The following is a 25,217-nucleotide window of genomic DNA, read 5'->3' as shown; positions in this document are numbered from 1 at the left end:
GCTTAATACCTGGAATAGACTACTTATCGGTAAGTTTTTAAGCATCTACTTTACAGCAATACGACTTAATTATTAAATAAAACAAGAAAATGCGATCGTCATTTGCTTCGGCGTGCGACGGCAGCCATGATTATTTAGTTTGGACTAACTTTGGATGTCCAGCCAAATAAGGAAAATCATCTAATTTAGCGAAGTTTCTTTCGATATTTATGCAAATCACCAGGGAAATACGGGTCTATTACGTTCTTTTATTAAAATATTTTAACTTTCTAGAAATTTACGAAGTGAGATATGGTAAAGGAAAATAGACCCTATCATTATGCCAATGCGGTTCGTATTAGTCTGGTTTAGTTTAGAGTCGTAGTAGAAACTTCTGGAACATCGGACGTACATGGCCGATTTTAATATTTTCACAAGTTATAAAGAACCTTTTTGAACATTTTCTAGGGTTCTTAAGATATGTAAATAGGTATATTTTTATTTCATCATGCATCTTATTGGAAGTTTAGAAATACAACTTGCTTTCTTTCTGATTGGGTTTGCAGTTTATAAAAATAGTAATTGTGCTGTGTATATATATATAAGCTAACATCTTCTTTACAGGATATTGTGGTGACATTTATGTGTTTTTAGATATAAAATAAGTGTTTCGTTGAAGTGTTCCAATAATTAAACAAACAAATGAGTGAAATAAAACTAAATAATTAACTATCAAACAAGTGAAGTCTAAATAAAAGGTTAATAAATAAATAAACCAAACAAATGAATAAAATAAAAACGTTAACTTTCATCATGCTGCGAGTGAGCTTAAGTTAGTGACAGAAGATTTTGTATTGTGGTATCAGTGTATAAACGTCAACGTCACTTGCAGATTTTGACATGGCTTAGGCTGGTGTAATCTATAAATAAATGATAAACAAAGATTACACATTTGTATGTCAGTGTGTATGTTATGTTGCCTACCATAAATTTATTATTTTACTTCCTTTCATAATAACTTCAAATAAAGAGACATCGGTTAATAATTAATTCAATGGTTTTAATTAATTTAAATTAAAAGGAATTCAACTTTCTTTCTTTAGTTTCAAACTTAAATGGATTTTAGAGAACTTTAGTTGGATTTAAACTTAAATACTTTGAGATTATTAAAATAAATAATATGTGGAGTTATTAAAGGTTAATTAACCTAAAATATTAAATTATTTTATTGGTGTGACCGTTCATATTATTAGGGAATTAAAGTTAAACGGGTTTGTTTCTGTGCGTTACAGGCTTAGACAAGACTACGGTCTAGACAAATACCAGAATGGACGACATTCTTTTAGCAAGGCTTAGGCTCATTAACGACAAACTCACAACGGACTTAGAAGTAATTCCGGTTACTGTTAATTTAGAAAATTTAGCGCAGGCTCAGATTACCTACGGTAAATTAGAAGCATCACTGAAAAGACTTAACGGAGACCTGACGGAGTACTTTAGGCTGGCTTCGACACCCGCATCTGATGAAATCTGCTTGATAAGTGAACTTCAACTTCAAGCAGAAGAGACTTTAGCTGAACTTAAGGTGAAGATCGACCAAATATCTACATCAAGCAAACCATCAGAGAAGCTGACTGAAGCGAACTCCTCGTGCAGACTTCCTAAGCTTCAGCTGCCGGTGTATAATGGGGATGTGCTGGCGTGGTATGAATTTTGGGATGCCTTCAGAAGCAACATCGATGCAAGGAACCTGCCGGAAGTGGACAAGCTTTCGTATCTTAAGACTTCAGTCACGGAAGATGCCAAAAGAGCCATTGACGGTCTAGCGACTACTAGCACCAACTATGCTATTGCGGTTTCAATACTGAAGGAAAGGTTCGGGAAAACTTCACATCTCGTAGATGCGCATTATGCCACATTATATAAAATTAAGATGGCCAAAGGCAATGCAGATGATTGCAGAAGGACTTTCAACGAAATTGAAAGGAACCTTAAGATTTTGGAATCACTAGGTGAGAACACTAATCATAATCACCTGCGCTTCATGCTACTAGAGAAGTTTCCTTCTGATCTAGTATATGAGATAAAACTTAAAGTTAAGGATGATTCCATTCAAGAACTGAGAAGCCAACTGGACAAAATAATCACTGCCAAGGAGGATGCGGAGAGGATATCGAGTAGGAAACGCCCTCTGGACTCGGAAGCTAGTACGGTCGGGATTCTTCATGTGAATGCGAAACGCGCGAGATACGCAAGTCAGTCCCAACTACATCACAGTAATCAGAATAAACAAAACCAGCAGGGAGGCTTCGATAAGAGACCGGTACAGAAGAAGTTCAAAGGTTTCAAGAAAAATAACAATAGAGACAACAGACCAGACCAAACTCCAACTTCAAGAAAGGGTGTGACCGAATCTCTTCAAGACCAAAGCTCTTCAGGTATTAAGAAAGGATTGGTGTGTGTATTTTGCAGCGGCGATCATTATAATGACCAATGTAAAGAAGCTTCTACGTTGAGAGAAAGAAAGAAGCGTCTCTTCAGACGATGCTTCATCTGTTTCAAGCAGAATCACTTGGCAAAAGACTGTAAGAGTAAGAAAAAATGCGCTCGCTGCCATAGTGAAGTACTGCATAATCGAGCATTATGTCCTTCAAATTTTCAGAAGGATACAACGGAGAAGAAACAGTCCTGACTGTTCTAGAAGAGGGAATCATTGCACTCCAAACGGCAACAGTTTATGCAAGCCCCCTAGATAATAAGAACAAACAATTTAAATATAGACTTCTCTTAGATCCAGGTTCCCAACGCTCTTATGTAACATTCCGGACTGCAAAGGAACTAAAGCTTCCCGTCGAAAAAGAGAGTCATCTAGTAGTATTCACCTTCGGCGACGATCCTCCCAGAGAGATACATAGCCCAATAGTCACTCTTCATCTATTATCTAGAACAAACAAGAACATAGTAATACAGGCTAACTGCGTAGAGCATATCTCCAGAGGTTATATACCGAATGTCAAGATGAAGAACTTACCCGAGTCATATACACTAGCGGACGACGGGTCGCTAAGCGGACCTGTACAGATCTTGGTTGGAAACGAATATTACTGCAACATAACTTACGAGAAAAAGGTACAACTGGATAGCAATTTGTTTCTAATCGACTCTACACTTGGTTGGATAATTAGTGGTAGAGCAGAACCACAGCTTAGAGACGAGTCGTACGTAGTGACTTACACTCAGACTTGCATTGAAACGAAGCTTCATCAGCCAGATCCACCTCTTTGTAATGGAGACATAAAGAGCCTTTGGGAACTAGAATGCATAGGTATTAGCGATTCCCCAAGAGCAACTAGAGAAGAAGAAGCCATCAAATATTTTAATGATACAACTTTAAAATTAAATAATCGTTACACGGTAAGCTGGCCTTGGATAACTTATCCACCGGATTTACCTAATAATTTTGGAATGGCTTTTGGTCGTTTATCAAGCTTATTGAAACGTATGGATCAAGATACGTTAGTAGCATACAGTGATACGTTTAAACAGCAATTAGATAAGGGTATAATAGAAGTTGTACCCTCTTCAAGAACGTCAACAGGTAACGTCGTTCACTACCTACCTTTCCATGGAGTACGTCATCGAGGAAAACCTATGAGAATAGTTTATGATGCTAGCTCTAAGAGTAGCAAGGACACCAAGAGTCTGAACGAATGTTTGTACAGAGGACCACTCATGTTAGAAGACCTCACGGGCTTACTTATAAAATTTAGAACTCATAGGATAGGTTTAACCTCGGATATTGAAAAGGCGTTTTTACAGATGGCGTTACACGAGAAGGATCGTGATGTAACCAGATTCTTGTGGCTCAAAGATACCTCTAAACCTGTATCTCAAGACAACCTACTATACCTTAGGTTTTGTAGAGTTCCATTTGGCGTCATTTCATCACCGTTTTTGCTTAATGCGACCATTAAGCACCACCTGTCCAATGCAGAAGATCAGCAAGTCAGACAGAAAGCAAATGACATATATGTGGATAACTTTGTTTCGGGTACCGACACTACAGATGAGGCGATGAAACTCTACAAAAATCTAAAAGGATCTTTTCAAGATATTTCAATGTCACTCAGGGATTGGAGTTCAAATTCTAAGGAATTTATGAAGAAAGTCTCTGATACATGTAAAGAAGATAAAGTAAAGGTACTTGGCTTAGAATGGGACATCAAAAAGGATACTCTTCAGTTGAAACCTAACTTACAAGAAGAAGCTGTCACAAAAAGAGGAATACTGAAGACTATTGCATCAATCTACGATCCATGTGGTTATGCAGTACCCTATACCCTATCATCTAAACTATTTTTACAAGAGCTTTGGAAAGCTGGAGTGTCATGGGACTCACCATTATCGAGCAAACTAACGGAAGAATGGAACAAGATCCGACAGAATTTAGAAGCCATTAGGAAGGTGTCGGTGGACAGATGCTACATGAAGACACCAGTGGGAAAAGGCTACCAACTACACTGTTTCACCGATGCCTCTCTACAGGCTTATGCAGCATCAGTCTTTTTAGTTTGCGGCTCGGAGAAAAGCTTCATTATTGGTAAATCTCGTCTGATACCAATAAAGGACCAGGAGAGTCTCAAGATACCTCGTCTTGAACTTTTAGGAGTACTGATTGGCAGTAGATTGATAAAGTTCGTTCTTAAGTTTCTCCAACAGAAGATAGTAAGGCAAGTCTTATGGACTGACAGCCAGATCGTCAAAGAATGGTGCAAATCTGACAAGCTATTGCCACCCTTCGTTGCCAGGCGGATAGAAGAGATCAAAACAAATAAAGATCTGGAGATCAGATACCTTCCAACAGAGCTAAATCCAGCTGACGTCGGCACTAGACCCACCTGCTCGAGAGAGGACAGGGAGAAATGGCTGAGTGGTCCACAATTTATAGTTCAAGATCCGAAGACGTGGCCAACAACTTCTGGCAGTGGACCAACCAGTTCTCTCTTGATTGGGGAGGGTCTTGGGATCCAAGAAGACGAAGAACTGATGGAAATAGTTGATCCAGATATACACAACGTTAGTCCGATGGAAACGGAGGACAGTATAACTGAAAAGGAAGTAGCGAGTCATGACAATGATCAAATGCCAGATAAGTTACTAAAATTGAAAGAAATTCAAGCTGAATACTTTCCTCTAGAGGTAGAAGGAAAGGTAACTAGTTTAAGTTTGAATTTAGGCATATTTAAAGACATAGATGAGTTACTGAGGTGTAAAGGTCGTATGAAACACGCAGACTGGTCATTTGATAAACGCTACCCTATACTTATACCAAAGGATTCAGATTTCACCAACGAAATTATAATGAAGACTCATCAAGAAAATAAGCATGTTGGAGTAAGTCACACGTTAGACAAGATAAGGGAAACTTACTGGATACCTCAAGGAAGAAGCCAAGTTCAAAAGATTTTGAAGAAGTGCTCCGAATGTATGAAGCATGACGGAGGGCCATATAAACTACCAGAAACTCCTGCGTTACCGAAAGAGAGGGTCAATTATAGCTCACCATTCACATACGTTGGTACCGACTATCTAGGACCACTTATAGTCAACAATGGGAATGGCAATTGTAAAAGGTGGATTAGCCTCTACACATGCTTAGCCGTAAGAGCCATTCACTTAGAAGTTGTAAAGGACCTAACTGCGGAAGAAGGTTTAATGGCCTTACGTAGAATGATTTCAGCAAGAGGTGTACCAACCTTAATAACGTCTGATAATGCGGCTCACTACAAGTTACTCTCAGAGATTCTTCAGAACCCATACTGCGTAGAGAAAGAGATAAGATGGAAATTTATACCACAGTTAGCACCATGGCATGGAGGATTCTATGAGAGATTAGTTGGTTTGGTTAAAAACTGTATGAAGAAAACATTACAGAAACATTTGTTGAATGACACCCAACTAGTAACAGCGGTGAAAGAAATAGAAGCAGTTCTTAACACAAGACCCTTAACTTACGTAGATTCAGAGCCGGATCATGTACTAAAACCTTCAGACTTTCTTACTATGGGAAAGTGTATCATTATGGAAACTTCAGATAAGGATCCTACAACGTCGCAAGGGACGGTGACTAAGGACAATTTAATTAAAGGTTGGAAGAAAGCACGGATAATTCTACGAGAATTTAAAGAGATGTTTGAGAACAGGTATCTCCTAAATTTGAGAGAAAGATATTCCCACCATCCTAAAGAACCTAGAGTAACATCAAAGGTAGCACCTAAGATAGGTCAAATCGTGCAGATTAAAGGTGACACGAAGAACAGGATAAATTGGAAAGTCGGGAAAATAGTATCTTTAAAGGAAGGCGCCGACGGTTTATGTAGGGTCGCCACGGTACGAGTAGGAGATACAGAGTATACAAGATCTATCGCACATCTCTACCCGTTAGAGATCGAAGATGGAGAAGAACAGTGTAAACAAACATCATCTTATGAAGAAAGTGTAGAAGAACCGGTGCAGATTCCTGATCTTCAACGTCCACCAGACAAGGATGACGTGACGATGGAATCCCTCAAAGACGTTACTGAGCCTCCATCTGAGCAAATATCCACTCAAGAAGTAAGAGATCAACCAGAAGAAGTACAGCCTCATGCCTCGCCAGAAGAGGAACCGTGTTCCTCTAAACAAATATTTGAGTCTATATCTAGTGAGTTAAACGAGCCTAAGTCTAAGCCTAAGTCTATGTCCGAACCAGAACCACTCGCGGTCGTCGACCTCGAGTTTTACGACCACACTGTTCCCGAGTCACACCACCTAGAGGAAGTTACGCCAGAAGAACAACACGACGAAGCAAGACCTAAGAGAGCGGCAGCTCTCAGAGCCCTTGAGAAGATCAAGGAATGGACCAGCAATCTAGTCGCCGTGTTGCTGCCTGAGGCGGGGTGTGTCGTGACAAGCACGAATATCTAATGTCACAATACAAAATTTCCTAGCGGCAACACTGAACAGCGCCCTCTTAGTGGAACTGTGGTAAGTTATTCCAATGTGACAAGTTGCAAGGTAAAAACCAATATGGCGCGAAGCGTGCGAGTGCATAAAAGTGTAATATACAGTGAGGAAGCCCACAGCTGTCCTGAGTCGCCTAAAGCTAAGTATTTTATGTTACTTGGTGCTCGCAGTGGTGTTATGGTGTCTCTATTCAATTGGCTCTTTAGTAGATTTGGCTTGCCATGTGACCTTGTCGTGGAAGATGTTGAAGACCATCTTAGGTAGGACGGACAAGGTTATACCTTATAAGAGGGCGGCGGCTGTGGTCGTCGTGCTCCGGTACGATGACTTCAGCAGTCAGGCGCCTCGACCTTATAAGAGGGCGGCGACTGTGGCTGCCGTGACTGGGTGAGTACGGTGGTTACAGTCGTCAGGCTCCTCGATTCCAGAGGTGTGCCGACGTGCGGCAGGATACCTCAACCTTATAAGAGGGCGGCGGCTGCGGTGACCGTGACCGGGTGGATGCGATTCTTCAGCCGTCAGGCGCCTCGACCTGATGTACCTGCTCCCTAGAGATGAGCGAGGCCGGTTAGGCTGCTTGGTACTTTAGAGGTAAGTATACCTTGACCCGGATAGGCCATCCGGGTTCTCCGACCAAGAGGGTCGGAGTCTCCACAGGGAGATTATCCAGTGCAAGGAGCACAGGACCTAGAATATTCTGAGTCTGGCTGAGTAAGATGGTTCTCATTAGTCATAGAGTACAGATATATGTTTAGGGGTTAATTGTTTGGAGATAACCATGTTCATAGAGCAATCTAACCCACAGATCTCGGGGTGAAACAACCAGCCACCATAAGTAAAGCGAAGCAGACTGAGGCTCCTCTGGCCCAAGAGAAGTGGATCAGAGAGAGCGAGGATAAAAAATCCTTCATAGGAGATGAAGGTATGTATGCCAAGCATTCTGTTTCTTTTACACCCCCACACCACAAACAATAATAATAAGTGGCGGCCTTTCCCCTTTTACGGTCTTATTTGTATACCGTAGGTGGCTGGGGGAGAGGTGGCCACACGATGAGAATCAGTGTTACACAATTTTTATTAGGTACTTAAGTAAGTTTATATAAATAGGTATGTATTTATTTCGGCATGTTTAAATTGGTGAAATGAGAGCCAATACAGAATAAATAATTACCAAAATTGAAATCCAAAGTCCTTAGACATTACAGACACATTTATGCATTGTTATAATAATAATAAACACATTGATAATAAAAGAAAAATAGAACTTTATCGTAATTTACTGACTTTTGGGACGATACCAGAAACGTTACTGGGAATTTACCCTCTTTGGAAAATGTACTAAGAACGGCACATCACTAATTTCTTTACATTTCACGACTCTTCTCTTTTCGCACAGGTGGCCTAGCACCGTGAACACCGAAGTTCGCAAATTACGGGCATCTTTCTCTTTTACTCCTATAAAGGAGTAATTACAGTAACAGAGAAAGATGCTCGCAACTTGCAAACTTCGATGTCTATGGTCCAGTGACAAGCGTCCTAGTTAAAAACGATAGCAAGCGGGCGTAGCGGACCCACGCGACCCTCAGGCAGTTACGAATTTGCCCTAAGACCGAGTAGGCCCGGGCCTAGGGCGGCCAGATATTTTGGGCGGCAGTCTATATGATGGGTGCTGAGAAAGGGGGGGCGGCTAGAGCTTGCTATGTAGGGCTTGGGGCCTAAGGCGGCAAAGACTGTATGTAATTCCTCCACTGTCCTGAGAGCCTACCCCGTTGCGTCTTTGTCGCACTTGTAAATTCGTACGTAAGTGTGACAGAGAGGCAACACGTCGAACATGGTTCACAGTAGACCCTTTGGTTCTGTCAGCATATTTGTCTCTCTATCTCTCTCACTCATACCTGTGTTCTTGACAGACGTTACGGCGGACCACCTTCCTGACGATCGACCATGTTCGTGATCCAGTACCTACGCCTACTAGTAACAGCTTTTCTTCTTCACTTGGTCCCTCAATACTGAGGATCGTGACATCATATCCTTCTGTTGAAGACCAGGTTCCTCCATAGGGTTCTCTTCCTCGCCAAGCGCATGGCCTCGTGCAGTTTTAATTGCATAGGTGCCGTAATGTGAACACACCATTTAGAACAACTAAATTAAGTACCTAAGGTTGTGTGAAGCGTTTTACAGAACAGAAAAAACTATATCCATCCCTTTTTAGGCGAAAAGACAGTATGATTTCTATTACTAATATAACTATGCACGATTAAGGAAAGATCCTGGTCAAACTATATATTTTAATGTTATCCTAATATCCCACATACATCAGACGTATGGTCACCCTAATTAGAAAGAGATACAACGGCCCACCTTGACTATCTCATGTGGACACACTTTTTGGCCAATGTCCGCCATCCAGTTAATCTCTACGTCCGTGGTCAAATCAGCTTCTTTTTTAGAACTGTCAAAACGATTTGTTTATATGGAATTTATATGAAAACGAATGTAGTGACGCCACGGTAAACTCACCTACTTTTTATATTTCAATCCGATTTATTAAATACAAATTGTGTTTAAAAATAGCTGCTCTCTAAGTTTTTCGAATAATTATCTGGTGCTTTATTTCGTGCACGGTTTGAAATAATTTATTTCAAGCACAGGAAACATCCCTATAGAGTGGAAAAGAGTCAGACCAAATCGTGGCGTTGGTATACATGGTCAAGCAAATTTTGTCACTAGGAAAAGGCGCGAAATTCAAATTTTCTATGAGACGATATTTTTTCGCACCTACATTTTTCAAATTTGCCACCTTTTCCTACTGACAAGATTTGCTTGACCAACTATAGTTTCCAACAATGTAGTTGAAAACAAGTAGTTGAAAACTAAATTTGCAAAGTGCCGTTGATCAAGCTCAGGGTGACCTTGAACCTACAGTATTATAAAGCCTGACCGTGAATATATGATCATGCGCCATATTGCAGAATTTCACTGGAACTAATTTTACAATATAAGTACTATACTGAATTGTCATCCTTTACATGAGAATGACATGAGAAAAACAGCGCCCTCTTGACAATGATCATATATTACTGGTCAGGCTTTACCTATGTAGTACGGGCTTAAATCATAAATTGTTAAATCTATAGAGCCCTCTATCACAACGTGACAAGTGTGGTCAAGATTTATATTTTTTTTACATGGCAATAACAAAGCAAATGTCAAGCCAAATTTCAAAAATATCACAGCAAACAACGGTCGTTCTCAAGAGTGTTTAGTAAATTTGAGTCTTTCCTTTATTTATTAATTTCTTAAAGGTTTTATAATTAGTTAACACATCACTATTATTGTATTGGCAAAAATGCCGCCAACGGACGCAGACGTACTACAAACTGTTAATATGAATAAGCCGAAGCCCAATCCGAAAAATGATCCGACGATGTTTCAAATATTTCAAAACGTTCAATACAACATTGTACAACACAAAAAGTATGCTAAGGAGATGACTAAACTCTACAAAAAGGTAACGTAAAACAATAATTATGTAGACATTTAAGCGAAATGAGTTATTCTACAGAGCATCTCAGGGTAATGTTTGTCCATGATCATAATTTGCTTCAAAGGTTCCAATTGACTGACGACTATAATACGACGACCGATATTAATTGCCACCCGAAATGATATCAGAAATCTGCTACTTAAGTTTGAAAGTATTTGTGGTTGTAGGTTTATTATTATCTCAATATTAACTGCTTGACATGCTTTCAAAGGAGAGCTTTCATTTCCATTATACAAAGCCAAAAAAATTATGATCAATTCCAGCTGCAAATCATAAGAATAAGAATAAGAAAAATAAATAAAGAAGAGAATAAGAATAATGGCATCACAACATTATGTATGTAGGTATATCTTTTTGAGAATAATAAAAAGCATAATTTGATTAGTAATAAATTATAAAAAAGTAGGTGCTGTGCAACAGGTTAAATCAATATAAAAGGTAATAAAACAAAAATAACAAAAAAATATAATGGTTTACTTGTCACAAGTAACAATACAGGCATATTATAAGTTACTATTGTAATTTAGCCTCTTTAAATACCGGATGGGCTTAAAACCTGCCAAGCTGCGCCCATACAATTTATCTGATTATCATAATAATAATAAGACCTACTCTTGTTTACTTGTCTACTCGACCAACACCTAGAGAGACTCTCGCTAGGTGGTTGGATCAAGGGTCAGATGCAGAAGGCGGTAATTTTGGACACGGCGCGTATAGTACGTCGATTCCTTACTCTGCGGCCCTGACCACCGGCAGCTTGGACCCTGCCCCGCTGCCGGCGGCACCCTAGGTTAGGTTTTTTATAATGTGTTTATATGTATTTTTATTGTTTTGTAAGTGTTTTTATATTTTACTTTTATATTCATATTATAAATGATCGAACCTAAGAAGAAAGATAAATAAATGAATAATAAGACCTACATTGATTGTAAATATTGATGAAAATAAATTTTGTATACCATCGCTCACACTGTTAACTGTACATCGGTGGACCTTATGCCTTTTATAATAAGGTCCACTGATGTACAGTTAGGAGTGTTGCTGTTTGTACTGATCATAAATGGTGGAAATTTTTCAGATGGATGAGCAAGTCTTCAGAGAGAGTTTCAAGAATGCTTTAATGTACTTGTTTACTTTCGGAGACACCAGTCCTAATGTGGACCGGGTCATCAAGTTTGTGGCCACCTTCTGCACAACCCTGGATGATGAAGAGGAGTTCTTGTTTTTTATCATCAATATTATTTTTGATGTAAGTACGAGTTAGGTATAATATTTAAAACTTTTGCATTTAGAACACATATTAACTCACATTTATAGATGGGTCTATCGCAAATTTATTTTTTTACCTTTATTTATTGACGTTTCGGCACAGGTTTCACTTGAAGTGGTCCCAGCAATATGTCAAAACAGAGATTTGTGCAACTGAAACCCTGAAATAATCCTTGTTTCAGTGTCAGTGCGTGTCTGGCCAGTCAGTCCGGTACCGCGCCAGCCAGCTGCTGGAGGCTGTGCTGTCAGCGCTCGGTGAAGATGCCTCGCTGGACGAAGACCTCTGCACCAAGTTACTCCAGTCACAGGTAACTACTAGTGGAGAGACACTCCTGACTTCAGGTAAACTCAGCTCTGTTCGGCTCAGCATTGCTCCGAGCAATTATTAAAGTTGACACAACTTGACGTCCCATTCCTTGCACGACCACAGATAAGATAATTACTTGAATTTTGACAACCCTAAATAGTCGAAATGGATAGTGTCATAACATAAGTTAGAAAGACAATTGCTGTCAAACTTCGGTTTTGTAGGAAATGTCCTTTATGTACGGTAGTACAATTATTTCATCATCATCATCATCATCTCAGCCATAAGACGTCCACTGCTGAACATAGAACCTTGGACCTCCATTCGTACCGGTTGGAAGCGACCCGCAGAGGCGTAGCTAGAGAATATGGCGCCCGGGGCAGGAACCAAATTTGCGCCCCCCCCCCCCTCCCCCCCCCCAAACGAAATGAACTAACGAAAGGGTTACTTTTTTACTTTGAGACAAATAAGTGTTTTTTTAGTACATCGGTGTCTAACAAGCTTACGACCCACCTGATGGTAAGCGGTCACCGCATCCTATGGACGTCTACACTCCAGAGGCGTTACATGCGCGTCGCCGACCATTTTAAAACTTATAGGTACACTTATTTTTTGGAGATCTCCTTAGACTTAAAGGTTCAATATCGCTTGTGAGTTTGGGATCGCACCCCAGAGTAAAGTATCGCCTCCCTTTATTGAGCACACCGAGTTTTTTTGGATACGAGCGCAGCCTTCCCAGCAAGGTGAAATTAAAAATTATTGGACGTCACTGATGGAGATGTCAACACCGAGGCTCCCAATACTCCCTGACATGGGAAGGCATGTGCCTTGAAAAATGAGGTTTTCTTAGCGCTAAACGCGCAAAATTGAGTCTTGGTGGGATTGAATTGGACTAAATTGTCCCGATCCCACACCGAAACTCTGTATAGAATGATCTCAATACCTGACACAGGTTATTCACGACATTCTAGTATCACAGAACGAGGGATGTTAGCACGGCATGTCTTATACATGGTCCAAACCTTGACGTCCAAAATTTTTCAAAATTCCTCACGCTGTGGGCTATCCGAATATGTATGCTAGCCGACGTTTCGCAGTTTTCGAATTATGATTTTTAAGAAATTCCGGGGTGAAGATTTAATTTAAAAAAAAAAAACTATTGAACTTTATTGAATGTTTCTTTTTGTAACATAATCCTTGATAAACGGCACAGTTGTTAAAAAAAAACAGCATCCTCACTTGGCTGACTTGGGAAAAAAAACCGGGCAAGTGCTAGTCGGACTCGCACACGAAGGGTTCCGTACCATAATGCAAAAAAAGGCAAAAAGACGGTCACCCATCCAAATACTGACCCCGCCCGACGTTGCTTAACTTCGGTCAAAAATTACGTTTGTTGTATGGGAGCCCCACTTAAATCTTTATTTTATTCTGTTTTTAGTATTTGTTGTTATAGCGGCAACAGAAATACATCATCTGTGAAAATTTCAACTGTCTAGCTATCACGGTTCGTGAGATACAGCCTGGTGCAGACGCAGGTGCACGGTTCGTGAGATACGGACGGACAGCAGAGTCTTAGTAATAGGGTCCCGTTTTACCCTTTGGGTACGGAACCCTAAAAAGACAAACTTTTACGTTCAAGCATGTCAAGCTTAGATGTTGCCCTTACATAAATAAATAATAATAATAATACAAGCAATTTAAAGGACTTTTTGTTATTTTAGAAACTCCTAGACCCTAAGTTTTATTAAAAGATCAAAAAAGTGATACTTAATTGTCCTAATTTTTTAGAGTCGCCGGTCAAAGGAACTGAGGTGGGAAGCTTCCAAATTAGTAATTCATTAAAAAAGTCCTCTTTTGTTATTTCTACTATTATTTTATGGGGTCACTTCCCCATTGCTATTTCATGTTATCAGTGCAAATACCACGAACAATTATTAGAATACATAAAAGCAAAGCAAAGCTTCACCCCGGAATTTCTTGACAAAAGTTAAAAGTTAAACTCGCGTAAACTACGAAAAATCGGCCAACATACATGGGGTATATTCTGATAACCCACGACGACGATTCTAAAAAAATATTTTGGACGTCAAGGTTTGGACCAGCCTGTATATAGGGTGGCTAAAAAATAACTGCATTTCCGTTGCCAGGGAGGTTTTGGGATTATACTGAGCAAGTCGCGAAAAAAAAATTTGGCTGTGTCCTACATTTTGGCTGGTCCATTTTCTATGGGAGGTATTTTGCCCATTTTGGCGCCCCCCCCTTGGATGGCGCCCGGGGCACGTGCCCCCTCCAACCCCCCCCTAGTTACGCCACTGGCGACCCGCATCCAGCGACCTTAACAAGGTCGTCTGTCCATCTTGTGGGTGGACGTCCTACGCTGCGCTTGCTAGTCCGTGGTCTCCACTCGAGCACTTTTTGACCCCATCGGCCATCTTCTACAATTATTTATTCCGTGGTAACTACTGGTATAGTCGGTTCCCTAACATAAGTATCCAGTTTTTGTATACAATAGTATGTCAACTTGGGTACTTAAAGTTGGGGAACTAACCATACCAAAAGATTCATCCACCTTTTATAGGTCTTCTTATGCTTCGTTTTTCCGTCCATGGTCGCCACCATATTGCCAAACTTTACCGCCCACAGGCTGCCCAAATCATGACACTCTTATACCAGATATTATCAGACTTGTTTCTCTCTCTCTCTCTTGTCTTCACACACCAAGCTGCTTTGCGAAATCCAAAAAGACATTCAAATTATTGAGATAGCCCTATTAGCCCTAAATTGTCATTACCATAGTTCTTCATTTTATGTTTATCATTAATCAGATGCAAAGACTCCAAGACACCCGCGGTGCCGTGCGATGCCGAGCGGCGCTCGCGTTGCAGCGTCTGCAGGACCCGATGGACCCAGAAGATGTGGTCACAAGGGCTTACAAATTCCACATGAGCTGCGATCCTAGCGCTTCAGTGAGGAGGTATGTGACATGCAAAGGTGCGTCCACATCTAGAGAATGCGCTGCTCCCACACGTCTTCATTAGATCTGGACATACCTTGTGGTATTATAGATACCTACTTGTACCTCTTTACTGTTTATGCAAAACAGTACATTCTCATTTATGGTATCGATTCATCATTTCCCTGTAACCCTTAATGTTCATGGAATAGTAGTAGCTCTGCTATACTTAATTTATAGACGGTTGGCAAGTTTGTTGCGCACTGGTTTTCTACTAGATTACTAGATGATAGTAAACTAACGTTCGGGACAGTATGTAATGGTGTTTTCCTCTCTTGCCCAGGCAGGGGGGGGGGGGGAATAGGTCAGATTTTATTTTAATTGGCTGAGCAGATTGTTAACTCTTTACCAGGCTGACTACCAGGCCCAAAATGACTAATGTGTTGTTTTGCCTAAATCGCAAACGTTCTAGAACGCAAAATGCCCACATTATTCTTTCCGTTTAACTTTATAGCAATGTCGACGGAGCCCTGCTTCCGCGGGGCGCCTATTCTGTGCTGTTTGGCCTTCGGCCATTTGAAGATACCTAACGTACCCTAACCTACCTATTTAAAATGTGTTGATATAAAAAGTGGCCATTTTGAGTTCTAGACCGTTTGCGATGTAGACTAATTGCGATTTAGGCAAAACAACACACTAGTCATTTTGCGTTCTAGACCATCTGCGGATAACCCTCAAAAGTGGCAATCGATTGTCAGTCTTACTCATCGAAAATAGAACACATTGAAGTGCCGTATGCGGGAAGTATATATCCCTGCTCCTGGTAAAGGGTTAATTCGTTCACGCAGCTAGTCCTCAAACCACACCATAATTAACTACATTATTTTTTGCCATTTTTATAATGTTCATAGATCATTCATGATAAAAAAAATGTTCCACAGTTTTTTTCCTATTGTATTACCATTTCCCCATATACTTTGTACGGCGGTAAAAAGGAATAACGTCTGAAAAATTAATGGAAATTTTAGGACACTTTTTTTCTTCTATTAGGATGAAAAGGGCTCGTGATCCTGATTAGAAATAACACAAAAGTGGCAAAAAAGGTCACAATATACAGGGTGTTTGGTACATCGATTGCCAAATTAAAACGGCAGATAGGTTGAGTCATTTGCTATCTTCTCAGGTCTAGAAATTTTTAATTTGGTGCAAAAAAAATTTTCACTTCTATGACAGTTTTTCGTAAATTTCAAATTTTTACTTGCGTAATAGTAAAAAAAACCATGGCCAATTTTGTTTTTCTAGGCATGAGAAGATAGCAAATGACTCAAGCTAAGTATCTGCCGTTTTAATTTGGCAAACGATGTACCAAACATTATCAGAACAGCACCAGATTAATGTGGGACCACCTTGGAAGTACCTTCTTTAGAACAAAAAAAGAATTACTCAAATCGGCCCACGGGTCTCGGAGTAATCGATGAACATACGTAAAAAAAAAACATAGCCACAACCGAATACAGAACCTCCTCCTTCTATGAAATTGAAGTCGGTTAAAAATAAAAGAAACGCTCACTAATCCTTTTTTTGCAGAGCAATAGTATCGCAAATAGCGAAATGCACCCGTAACGTGCCGTACGTGCTCGAGCGCTTGTGCGACGTGGACGAGGCGGTGCGGCGCGCCGCCTTCATGTACATCGCCAACGTTAACGTCACTCAGCTCAGGGTGCGGCAGAGAGTGTTCACACTCAAGGTACCTAGCGAATTATCTCTTTTATAGAACGTAGAAGTTAAATCGAATTAGAATTGCTTATCCGCCGTTGAGGTAACCCTAAAGCACAGACAAAACATCCTCCAGACTGAGCATAGTCGCGCTACCCCCTCTGCCAAGCATACGGTAATTTTACTTCATGTTCGAGTCGAAAGTGTCTTTGACGTCCGTGTCTTTGAACGGACCAATCACGGCACGGGACTTCGCTCACCACGTCCCACGCACCCCCGCATTTTTAGCATCATCGGTTGCATAAATAATTGCTCTAAACTCGGTCTAGAGGATCCTAGTCTATGCCCTAAAGTAACGCCAGCCTGCTTCCATCCACTACCACTATGGCTGGAGTTCTCACGTGCCCTCAATGTGAGCGGGGGTTCACCTTAAAGATTGGCTACGTCAGCCATATTCGGGCGCACGAGCGCCGAGCTAACTAGGAGTCGAAGTGGTCGCCTTGGTCGAAATCGGCCGGAAGGATCATCATCATCATCAACCCTAAAGTGTCTAGAATTAAGTAACAAGTGGGGTGGGCACGTTTTTGAGAATCGGAGGACGCAGCCTGAGAAGTGCATCTACAAGATGACAGGATTCTAGTCAGGATCGCGAGCAATCGTTGGACGAGGCCGTCACACGACTGTTTGTTTTGACGTTCCTTGGGAGAGGCCTATGTTCTGCAGACGGCCGTCGGCTGATGAAAAATAAAACTGTAATTGTTACATTAGATGGCAATCAAATTTAATTCTTAATTTAATATATATTAAATACTTTTTTTATCGCTCAGGTTGGTCTTTCTGAGCGAAGCACCCGCGTCCGCCGCGTGGTCGAAGAGATCCTGATCCCCGGTTGGCTGAGTACGTTCAAAGGCAACATCATCGATCTACTGAAGGCTATACGTTTGGACAACGCGCAGGATGCTAAGGATTCTCAGTATGTTGCTGGGAAGCTGCTGGAATCGTTGTTCAAGTATGTTTGTTTGAATTGAATATGCTGAAATATGTAAGTAAAAACCCCTATTGAGCTCCAGCATAATAGTTGCAAAATGGTCAGACTAATGTTGATTTCTCCTCCTTCTTCCTCGCGTTATCCCGGCATTTCGCCACGGCTCATGAGAGCCTGGGGTCCGCTTGACAACTAATCCCATGATTTGACGTAGGCACTAGTTTTTACGAAAGCGACTGCCATCTGACCTTCCAACCCAGAGGGTAAACTAGGCCTTATTGGGATTAGTCCGGTTTCCTCACGATGTTTTCCTTCACCGAAAAGCGACTGGTAAATATCAAATGATATTTCGTACATAAGTTCCGAAAAACTCATTGGTACGAGCCGGGGTTTGAACCCGCGACCTCCAGATTGCAAGTCGCACGCTCTCACCGCTAGGCCACCAGCGCTTTGTACCTTAACCCAATATTAGCTAATCTACTTTAATAAAACTCATCCAGAATTAATTATAAATAAATAAAAATAAATAAATTTGGCCATGTGATCGTCTAGTGAAATTAATACGTTGTGAACCTTAGTACCCTTCGTCTTTTATGTGCAGACTGATTAGATTTGGATTTAAAATACTACCCCTAAAATACCCTATGTAATTGTAAATATTTCTACTGTATTTCTATATTATAACACTATCATATGAAAAAAATTAAATAATAAATTATATTTTTTAGAATTTATCTTCTACCGAGCCCTACCGTGACCAGTTACCATGAACAGTAGTGTAAGCCCTTGTTGTTTGTAATTATATTTTCCTTTTATATCCATTCGCTAATCTAGCTAGCTAAAGGAAAATATGTATATGTAAATGTTGCAAAAATTAATACGTACAAACATACTTTATCTACTGTCACGCCTCGGATGAAGTCGGGTCTCTAAACTAAATAATACCTATTTTATTTTGTTTTGTTTTTAATAGGTATTCCTAAACACTATGTAATATTTACTTTTATCTGCGTTTCGGAACCTATTTTCAGACAAGAAGAAACGCCAAGAAACTTATCTGAATATACTATAAATGTATGGAATACTGAAGCGATCGTCTAATAAACATGACTTTTTAACCCTTAGATACCCAATATAGAAAAGCTCAAATTGTCACTAGTGAACTGCTTCGCCTGTCACTAGCTCCCTATAACAAAATTATTTAGTATGTCCTCAAATAACTTTGTTCCCCTATCTCACCAAATATAAAAATGTATTACCTTTAAATCATATTTAATATACGAGCCTCAGTAACCCATCCATATGCTACTAAAACTAGACTTTAATTTATTCTGTATTTTAAAACAATTAACACTCTAATGATTTTAACACTGTATGTAACCAAAATACATGTGAAAGAATAAATAATAATAAAGAAAGAAATAATAATTAACCCTAACACCCAAATAATGACTCTACCCTAACTCTACCCCAATTTCACCTATTCTAATGTGTAAGACTAGAAGCGAACCTCTAGTATTACAGGGGGGGGGAAGTGTGTGAGAGGGACCCTAATTTAAGCTGTAAACGTTCGGCCGACAAAACCGAGGTATTGCAAACCCTAGTGTCTGTGTAATTTGCCTCCCTCCGCAGTATAGGCCGTAGCCAAGGGTACTGACGAATAAGGCGCCCTATTCCAAATATAAAATGTGAATATATAAATATATATAACAAGACCACGCTTCTTCAATTACCAACAGATTTCAGTGAGTAAAGATTACTCTTAATGATCCACACGTGAGATCCTCACATCCCTCTGTCAGACCTTGAAGATAACGTAAGAGGTATAATCGTCACCTGTGTAGGTAAAAAGGTTGACGCCAGGCCCCTCTCGCGACCTGGACCTAACACTCTACTGGATTCCCGGAAAAGCCCGCTTATCACCGCTAGGTTAGGCGTTTCCGGTTGATTGACCGTGCAATCAGACACTAATCTGGCTCTAAAACACAAAAACACCAAAACACACGTAAGTATTTACACTGAACTAGCAATTGAACAGTCTGACAAAAAGCAGCATAGTAGCTACGTAATGTCAAACATTCAACCGTAAAAATAACACCTTTGTTTTAACGTCTACGGGCGAGCCAGAGATCGTGACAATCCGACGGACAAAAATAGAATCAACCGTTCCCAGCTTGGCGTGGGGGTATTTATAACCATAAAAGACATTAACGAAACGCGTTTGACGCATTTGACGCGTTAGGCGCACTTCAAAATAAAAACTTTGTTATTTATTTCCTTTAAACTCGAGTTCCAATCTTGAGTAGTTTTAGCAAAGAGATGTGAATCCCATAAGACAAGCAAAGTCAAAAGAAACCCCTTGCCTCGGAAATCAAGACAAAGCCACTCTCTAACAGATGGCGCCACTCTCTTGATATTCAACAATTCTAATGCACATCAATGTAAAAAACATGGATCAAAACACATGGCGTTCCAAAATTAATAAAAATCATTTATGTCTATATGTAAATATATATGTTTTATTGATATTTTTATACATTTTCATCTTTAGTTTCAATACTGCGTCAACAGATGGCAGCATAATCTTCGTGACTACAAAATTCACCGACAGTAATTCTCTATACACATTCCATTCTCTTTGGATTCAGCGAATCAGTTTTTCTGATTAATGGCCCACTACAAACTTGACTCAGTTAAGTTTTTGTTTGTTGTTTCGAATTTCTCGTGAGAATGTTTTGCTGTTATTTAAAATTAATTTACTGAATGCATATATTATAGTTACTTACATGTATTTATTTTAATTAACATTTGTATATAATAATTGAGGTTTTAAAGTTTATGAAAATAATATAGATCGATTGATCAGCTGTGTCAATCATTATTTATGTTAACTAGATCAGCTAGTGCGTCTAGTTACAGCTTCACTAATGTTGATTTCTATATTTTGTAAAATTTGATTTCAATAAATATCAATATCAATATTTTCTGCTCTATTATAGGGTAGAAAACATAGAATTTAATACCCTATATATAGTATAGTATAGGGGTCTACCCACGCCGCGCCTTCCGGTACGTGGTCGCCACTCGAGAACCTTTCCGCCCTACGGGTAATGTGCCCCGCCCGCTGCCACTTAAGTTTAGCGATTCGGAGGGCTACATCGGTTACTTTGGTTCTGCTGACTAAATTGACTATAAATTGATTGAAAGCACACATTTTCAGGCGTCTACCAATCTCCGAGCTCCTGTTATGGCTGCCCACGGAGAAGACCCTCCGCCTAATACCCGCGGAGAAGCTAAATAAAGAGACAGCGTGGTACTGGAGGTATCTGGCCGAGCATCTGCAGAAAACTGACGATGATGAGACTCTGGAGATGGTGCTGCCTGATCTGGTCGTGCTCATCGGGTATATTAGAGCGTGAGTATAAATGTTACCTTCCGTGATTCTTCTCACTTGATGGTCTCATCGGAAGATCAGCGCTGGAAGCCACCAGCACAGAATAAATAATAGTACAGAAGACTCACTCTCTAACAAAACGCGTCTGTTACGATCAGCACAGATATGGCCGCTAGGTGGCGACAGCGCCACGCGCAGCTTATGGCAAACCCCAAAATTGGGGTGGAACGGATGCACTTTTAGCTACCTGTAGCAAAGCGACAAAATCGCGGAGTGAGCCACGCTTGCCACCAGCAACATTCTGAGATGGGGCCATTTCGTGGCACTTTAATCTTATTTTGTATTTTCTTTCATATTATGTATTGTCTCGTTTGTTTGTGCTTACGAATAAATCTATTCTATTATAAATGTGACGTTCTCAATCAAAAGGTACCCCTTGTCGCTTACCATAAAGACGAAATTTGCTTGGATCTTTATGCGAATAACCTGTCAGAGCGTCCTTATGGAAAGCGACAAAGGTAACTTTTGATTGAGAACGTCACAAATAACTTGCTATTATTATAATTCGTTTAGCATCTATTATCGCGTATTAACATCTAATATCTGGGAGAACGAGCTTTGCTCGGTAAACATAAGAACTCAAAAATGCACGTTTTCCCAGAGATAAGACCTAGCTAGATCGATTTGTCGCCCCCGAAATTAAACCCCCATATAGCAAATTTCATTGAAATCGTTAGAGCCGTTTCCGAGATGCCCGAAATATATATATATAAATAAGAATTGCTCGTTTTCGATTAGATTAACCCTTTAGTGCCCAGTGACATCATATGGTGTCGGTATAAAATCCTGAATTTAGCTTAAAATTCGTGTTAAAAGTTGTGAATCGTACCTTCCTGTCCCATTGTTCACATTATAGTTGGTCAAACCAAATTTGTCAGTAAATAAGAACAAAAAAAACTATACTCATCCTTTTCTATTTGGTGTTAGTACTAGTGTAAGACAAAGATAGTATGATTCTCTATGTCTATGTTTGAAATGAGACGGTCCTTTGACAAACTATATTTTGTTTGCGTCTTAATTTATAATACAATTTTTATATTTTTTACAGTATTGTGGAGTCCCCTTGTCCGTCGGAAGCTGACGACCCCGTGAGCTTCAGCACACGCCAATATGTCCTACACGAACTAGGATGCATGCTGCGAGTGTATGACACGGACCCGCCAGGCCGCGCTGCGCTACAGAACCTTATAACCGATGTTCTCACGGGTAAACTTTCGACCTTATTGTTTCATGGATAAGGTTCAATTTTGAGTTTCCCTGACACATGTACGACAAATTAGCAATCGCTATATGTCTTACATGTTGCGAGTGTATCACACGGATCCGCCAGACCGCTCTACGGTAACCGACGTACTCATCGATAAACTTTCGACCTTAATGTTTCATTGATAAGGTTCAATTTTGAGTCTCCCTGACACTCGTAAAGTAAGTAGCAATCGCCAATATGTTCTTAATGAACTACAAAACCTTGTACCGACGTGCTCACCAGTAAACTTTCGACCTTAACTTGTTAATGATAAGATTGAAATTTCAGTATGTTTTCGTTGAACAATGTTTAAGAAAGTTAAGGGCTCATTTAGACGATGCGAGAACTCGCATGCGAGTTTCATGCGAGGTTAACTGGAAGAGATCCCTTGAAGGGATAAGTTCGCCTTTGTACTAATGACCAATGTTATTTTTCCTGTTTTGTTTTGATTTTTGTACAATAAAGTGTTTTACTACTACTACTACTACTTCATTACATTGCGGGTTTTGACCGGTCGGTTGAATTGGACGTAACCAACAGTCCGTAATGTAGCTAAAATCACATGCGAGTTCGCGCGCCATCTAAATCAGCCTTAACTGTGTCATCGATGAAACACTTCTGTATTCAACCTTAAAACGTCTTACTAAGGTTCATTTCTAAACAGCACTATTTTCAACAGGCGACTACGGACATCTCAGTGCAGACGTGATCCGTCCACTAGTGTCTGCCCTCGAGCTAGTTTTCCCCGAGCTGTCCCCGCGGATGGAGGTGGTGTGCGGCGTCATCGCGGCGCTCCGCGACCCGCCCGAGCCGGAGGCCCCGCCGCCAGCGCCGCTGCCCCAACCGGACACGCAGCAGATCAAGATGAAGGTACAGTTGGTCAATAACCGGTACCTATTATACTTTTCTTTGCGTTAAAAATAAGGTAAACAATCTAGATGTGTCTTTTAATTGAAAAACACATTTGTGAATAAGTTACGGCAAATATGTAATATTTATGAATCTAATACGATCATTTATATTCTTCTGCTTTCATAAGTAATAGTTATTGATTTTTAAAAAGCGTTTTTCAATAAAAGACATGCCAATATCGCTTACCTTCTTTCAAGTTCTTCTAATGCTAAAAAAACGAACTATAAATAGTTGGGTATCCTTTAGAACCACACCAGGGATGTTGCGGATGCAGATTTTTTGACATCCGCGGACGCGGATCAAAACCAAAATATTACGTGGTAGTCAATCAGCGCTAACCCGTTATACTTACTTGCATATTTTTTACATGCAATTAATGTTCCCACCCTTCCACCGCAAAAATAAATATAACAAACCAAAACTATCACCAAAAGAACAATACTCGACACGTGTTTCGCCTCTACGAGGCATCTTCAGGATGCCTCAGCGAGGCAGATGTTGACGGTCTGACGCCCGGCAACGGAATGATCTGCCTTTACTACTATGTCGCAAATTATAAGTATAGATGTGCTTAAATTAATCATATGGTAACTACGTAAAAATACGAGCTCCATCTCTTACTGATATGATTTGTAATCTCATTTTATTTCAAAATTTCTTATCTTCTTTTATTTTGTTTTATTTTAGCGAGCGAGGTTACGCGTGTCGCTAAACGTAGCAATAGAAGCGCAGGAGGATGCGGTTAGGGAGGAAAACTACGCGCTCGCTGCTGAGTGCAAAGCTAAGGTACAGAGCTTTTAATTTTATTATTTATTTGTGTATATTATTTAACTTTTCTTTTGTCATTTTACTTTTTATTTTATAATAATAATAAAAGACGTTTATTCAAAAAGTTTGAACATAGGTACATAATAAAAGTACACGATAATGCTTACAAACTAATTGAAAAGGTAAGTGGCTCAGCATATGTCTGTGCCAGAAGGCTTCGGGGCACAGCGGCTCTAAAGACTTGCAGCAACGGACGCTGTTATTCTGCCACTGCCGTATTTGATTTTAGTTTTACTTTTATTTTAGTTTTACTTACGAATAAATAACTTTCATAACATATTCTATAATGGTTTCGTTAAATTAAAATAAAACAATATGTAAGCTCTGAACAAGGGTTCTCTGATCATTATAACTAATTTTAAACAATAGGTAATTAATCTACTACACTAGACACGCAAACTCAAAGAAGAATCATTCCCTTAAATAAATACCTTTTTTTATTATTATTATGAGTGGGCTTACTCATGGCCACAGACTAGCCGAGGCGTAGACGTGGCCTACGATGGAGCGAGCTCGCCCAGAAGGTGCCTGTTCACTCTTGATTTGAAGGTTGCCGGGTTATAAGAACACGGAAATATAGACGCCGGCAAGGAATTACATTCCTTGGCAGTGCGCATAAGGAAAGAAGAAGCAAAGCGCTTCGTGCGAATTGGTGGAATATCTATACCTACCTTTTAACTAGATTGCGTTGGGACGCGAACGTTATGGTAGGTAGGGTGATTTTTACTAGTGTCAAAACTAAGTTATGACTTATACATTGTGTAGGTGGCAGAGATTCAGAAACAACTAGAGGAGCTAGAGGTGCAGACCGCGCCGCCACCGCCGGTACACATTCCTGTAAGTACACAATTGACTCCATTTCACCCAGCAAGCAGCCAGTAGTTCATAACATTCCGAAAAATTTAATTTTGATTTCTAAAATTTCAACTGTATGATTCATTGACAACGTTGTCAGGAAACCGAACTAATCTCATTATAAGGCTCATCAGTTTCCCCTCTGCGATGGAAGATTAGAT

The 25,217-nt window shown here is 40.1% G+C and overlaps 2 protein-coding genes across 3 annotated transcripts in view; both read left to right on the top strand.

Annotated features, from left to right (window-relative positions):
- The first annotated feature begins 1,306 nt into the window (after positions 1 to 1,306).
- Positions 1,307 to 6,945, top strand: LOC134674867 (uncharacterized). Its single transcript, XM_063533021.1, has 2 exons — positions 1,307 to 2,570; positions 2,642 to 6,945. The coding sequence occupies exons 1-2, from the start codon at positions 1,307 to 1,309 to the stop codon at positions 6,943 to 6,945; spliced, it is 5,568 nt and encodes a 1,855-aa protein (XP_063389091.1).
- Positions 6,946 to 10,226: 3,281 nt separating this feature from the next.
- Positions 10,227 to 25,217, top strand: part of LOC134674915 (condensin complex subunit 3) — a 32,747-nt gene continuing 17,756 nt past the window's right edge. For both annotated transcript variants that reach the window (XM_063533071.1, XM_063533072.1), the window contains exons 1-11: positions 10,227 to 10,495; positions 11,610 to 11,780; positions 11,983 to 12,108; positions 14,933 to 15,081; positions 16,648 to 16,807; positions 17,604 to 17,785; positions 20,982 to 21,176; positions 22,264 to 22,421; positions 23,141 to 23,331; positions 24,061 to 24,159; positions 24,967 to 25,038. In XM_063533071.1, the coding sequence (XP_063389141.1) occupies positions 10,334 to 10,495; positions 11,610 to 11,780; positions 11,983 to 12,108; positions 14,933 to 15,081; positions 16,648 to 16,807; positions 17,604 to 17,785; positions 20,982 to 21,176; positions 22,264 to 22,421; positions 23,141 to 23,331; positions 24,061 to 24,159; positions 24,967 to 25,038 (1,665 nt within the window). In that variant the 5' untranslated portion in view covers positions 10,227 to 10,333. The remainder of the gene's footprint in view (positions 10,496 to 11,609; positions 11,781 to 11,982; positions 12,109 to 14,932; positions 15,082 to 16,647; positions 16,808 to 17,603; positions 17,786 to 20,981; positions 21,177 to 22,263; positions 22,422 to 23,140; positions 23,332 to 24,060; positions 24,160 to 24,966; positions 25,039 to 25,217) is intronic.

This window comes from Cydia fagiglandana, chromosome 20 (assembly GCF_963556715.1).
Source record: "Cydia fagiglandana chromosome 20, ilCydFagi1.1, whole genome shotgun sequence".
Taxonomy (NCBI): Eukaryota; Metazoa; Arthropoda; class Insecta; order Lepidoptera; family Tortricidae; genus Cydia; species Cydia fagiglandana.
The sequence above is the reverse complement of the archived record's forward strand: the minus strand, read 5'-3'. Positions and strand labels throughout refer to the sequence as shown.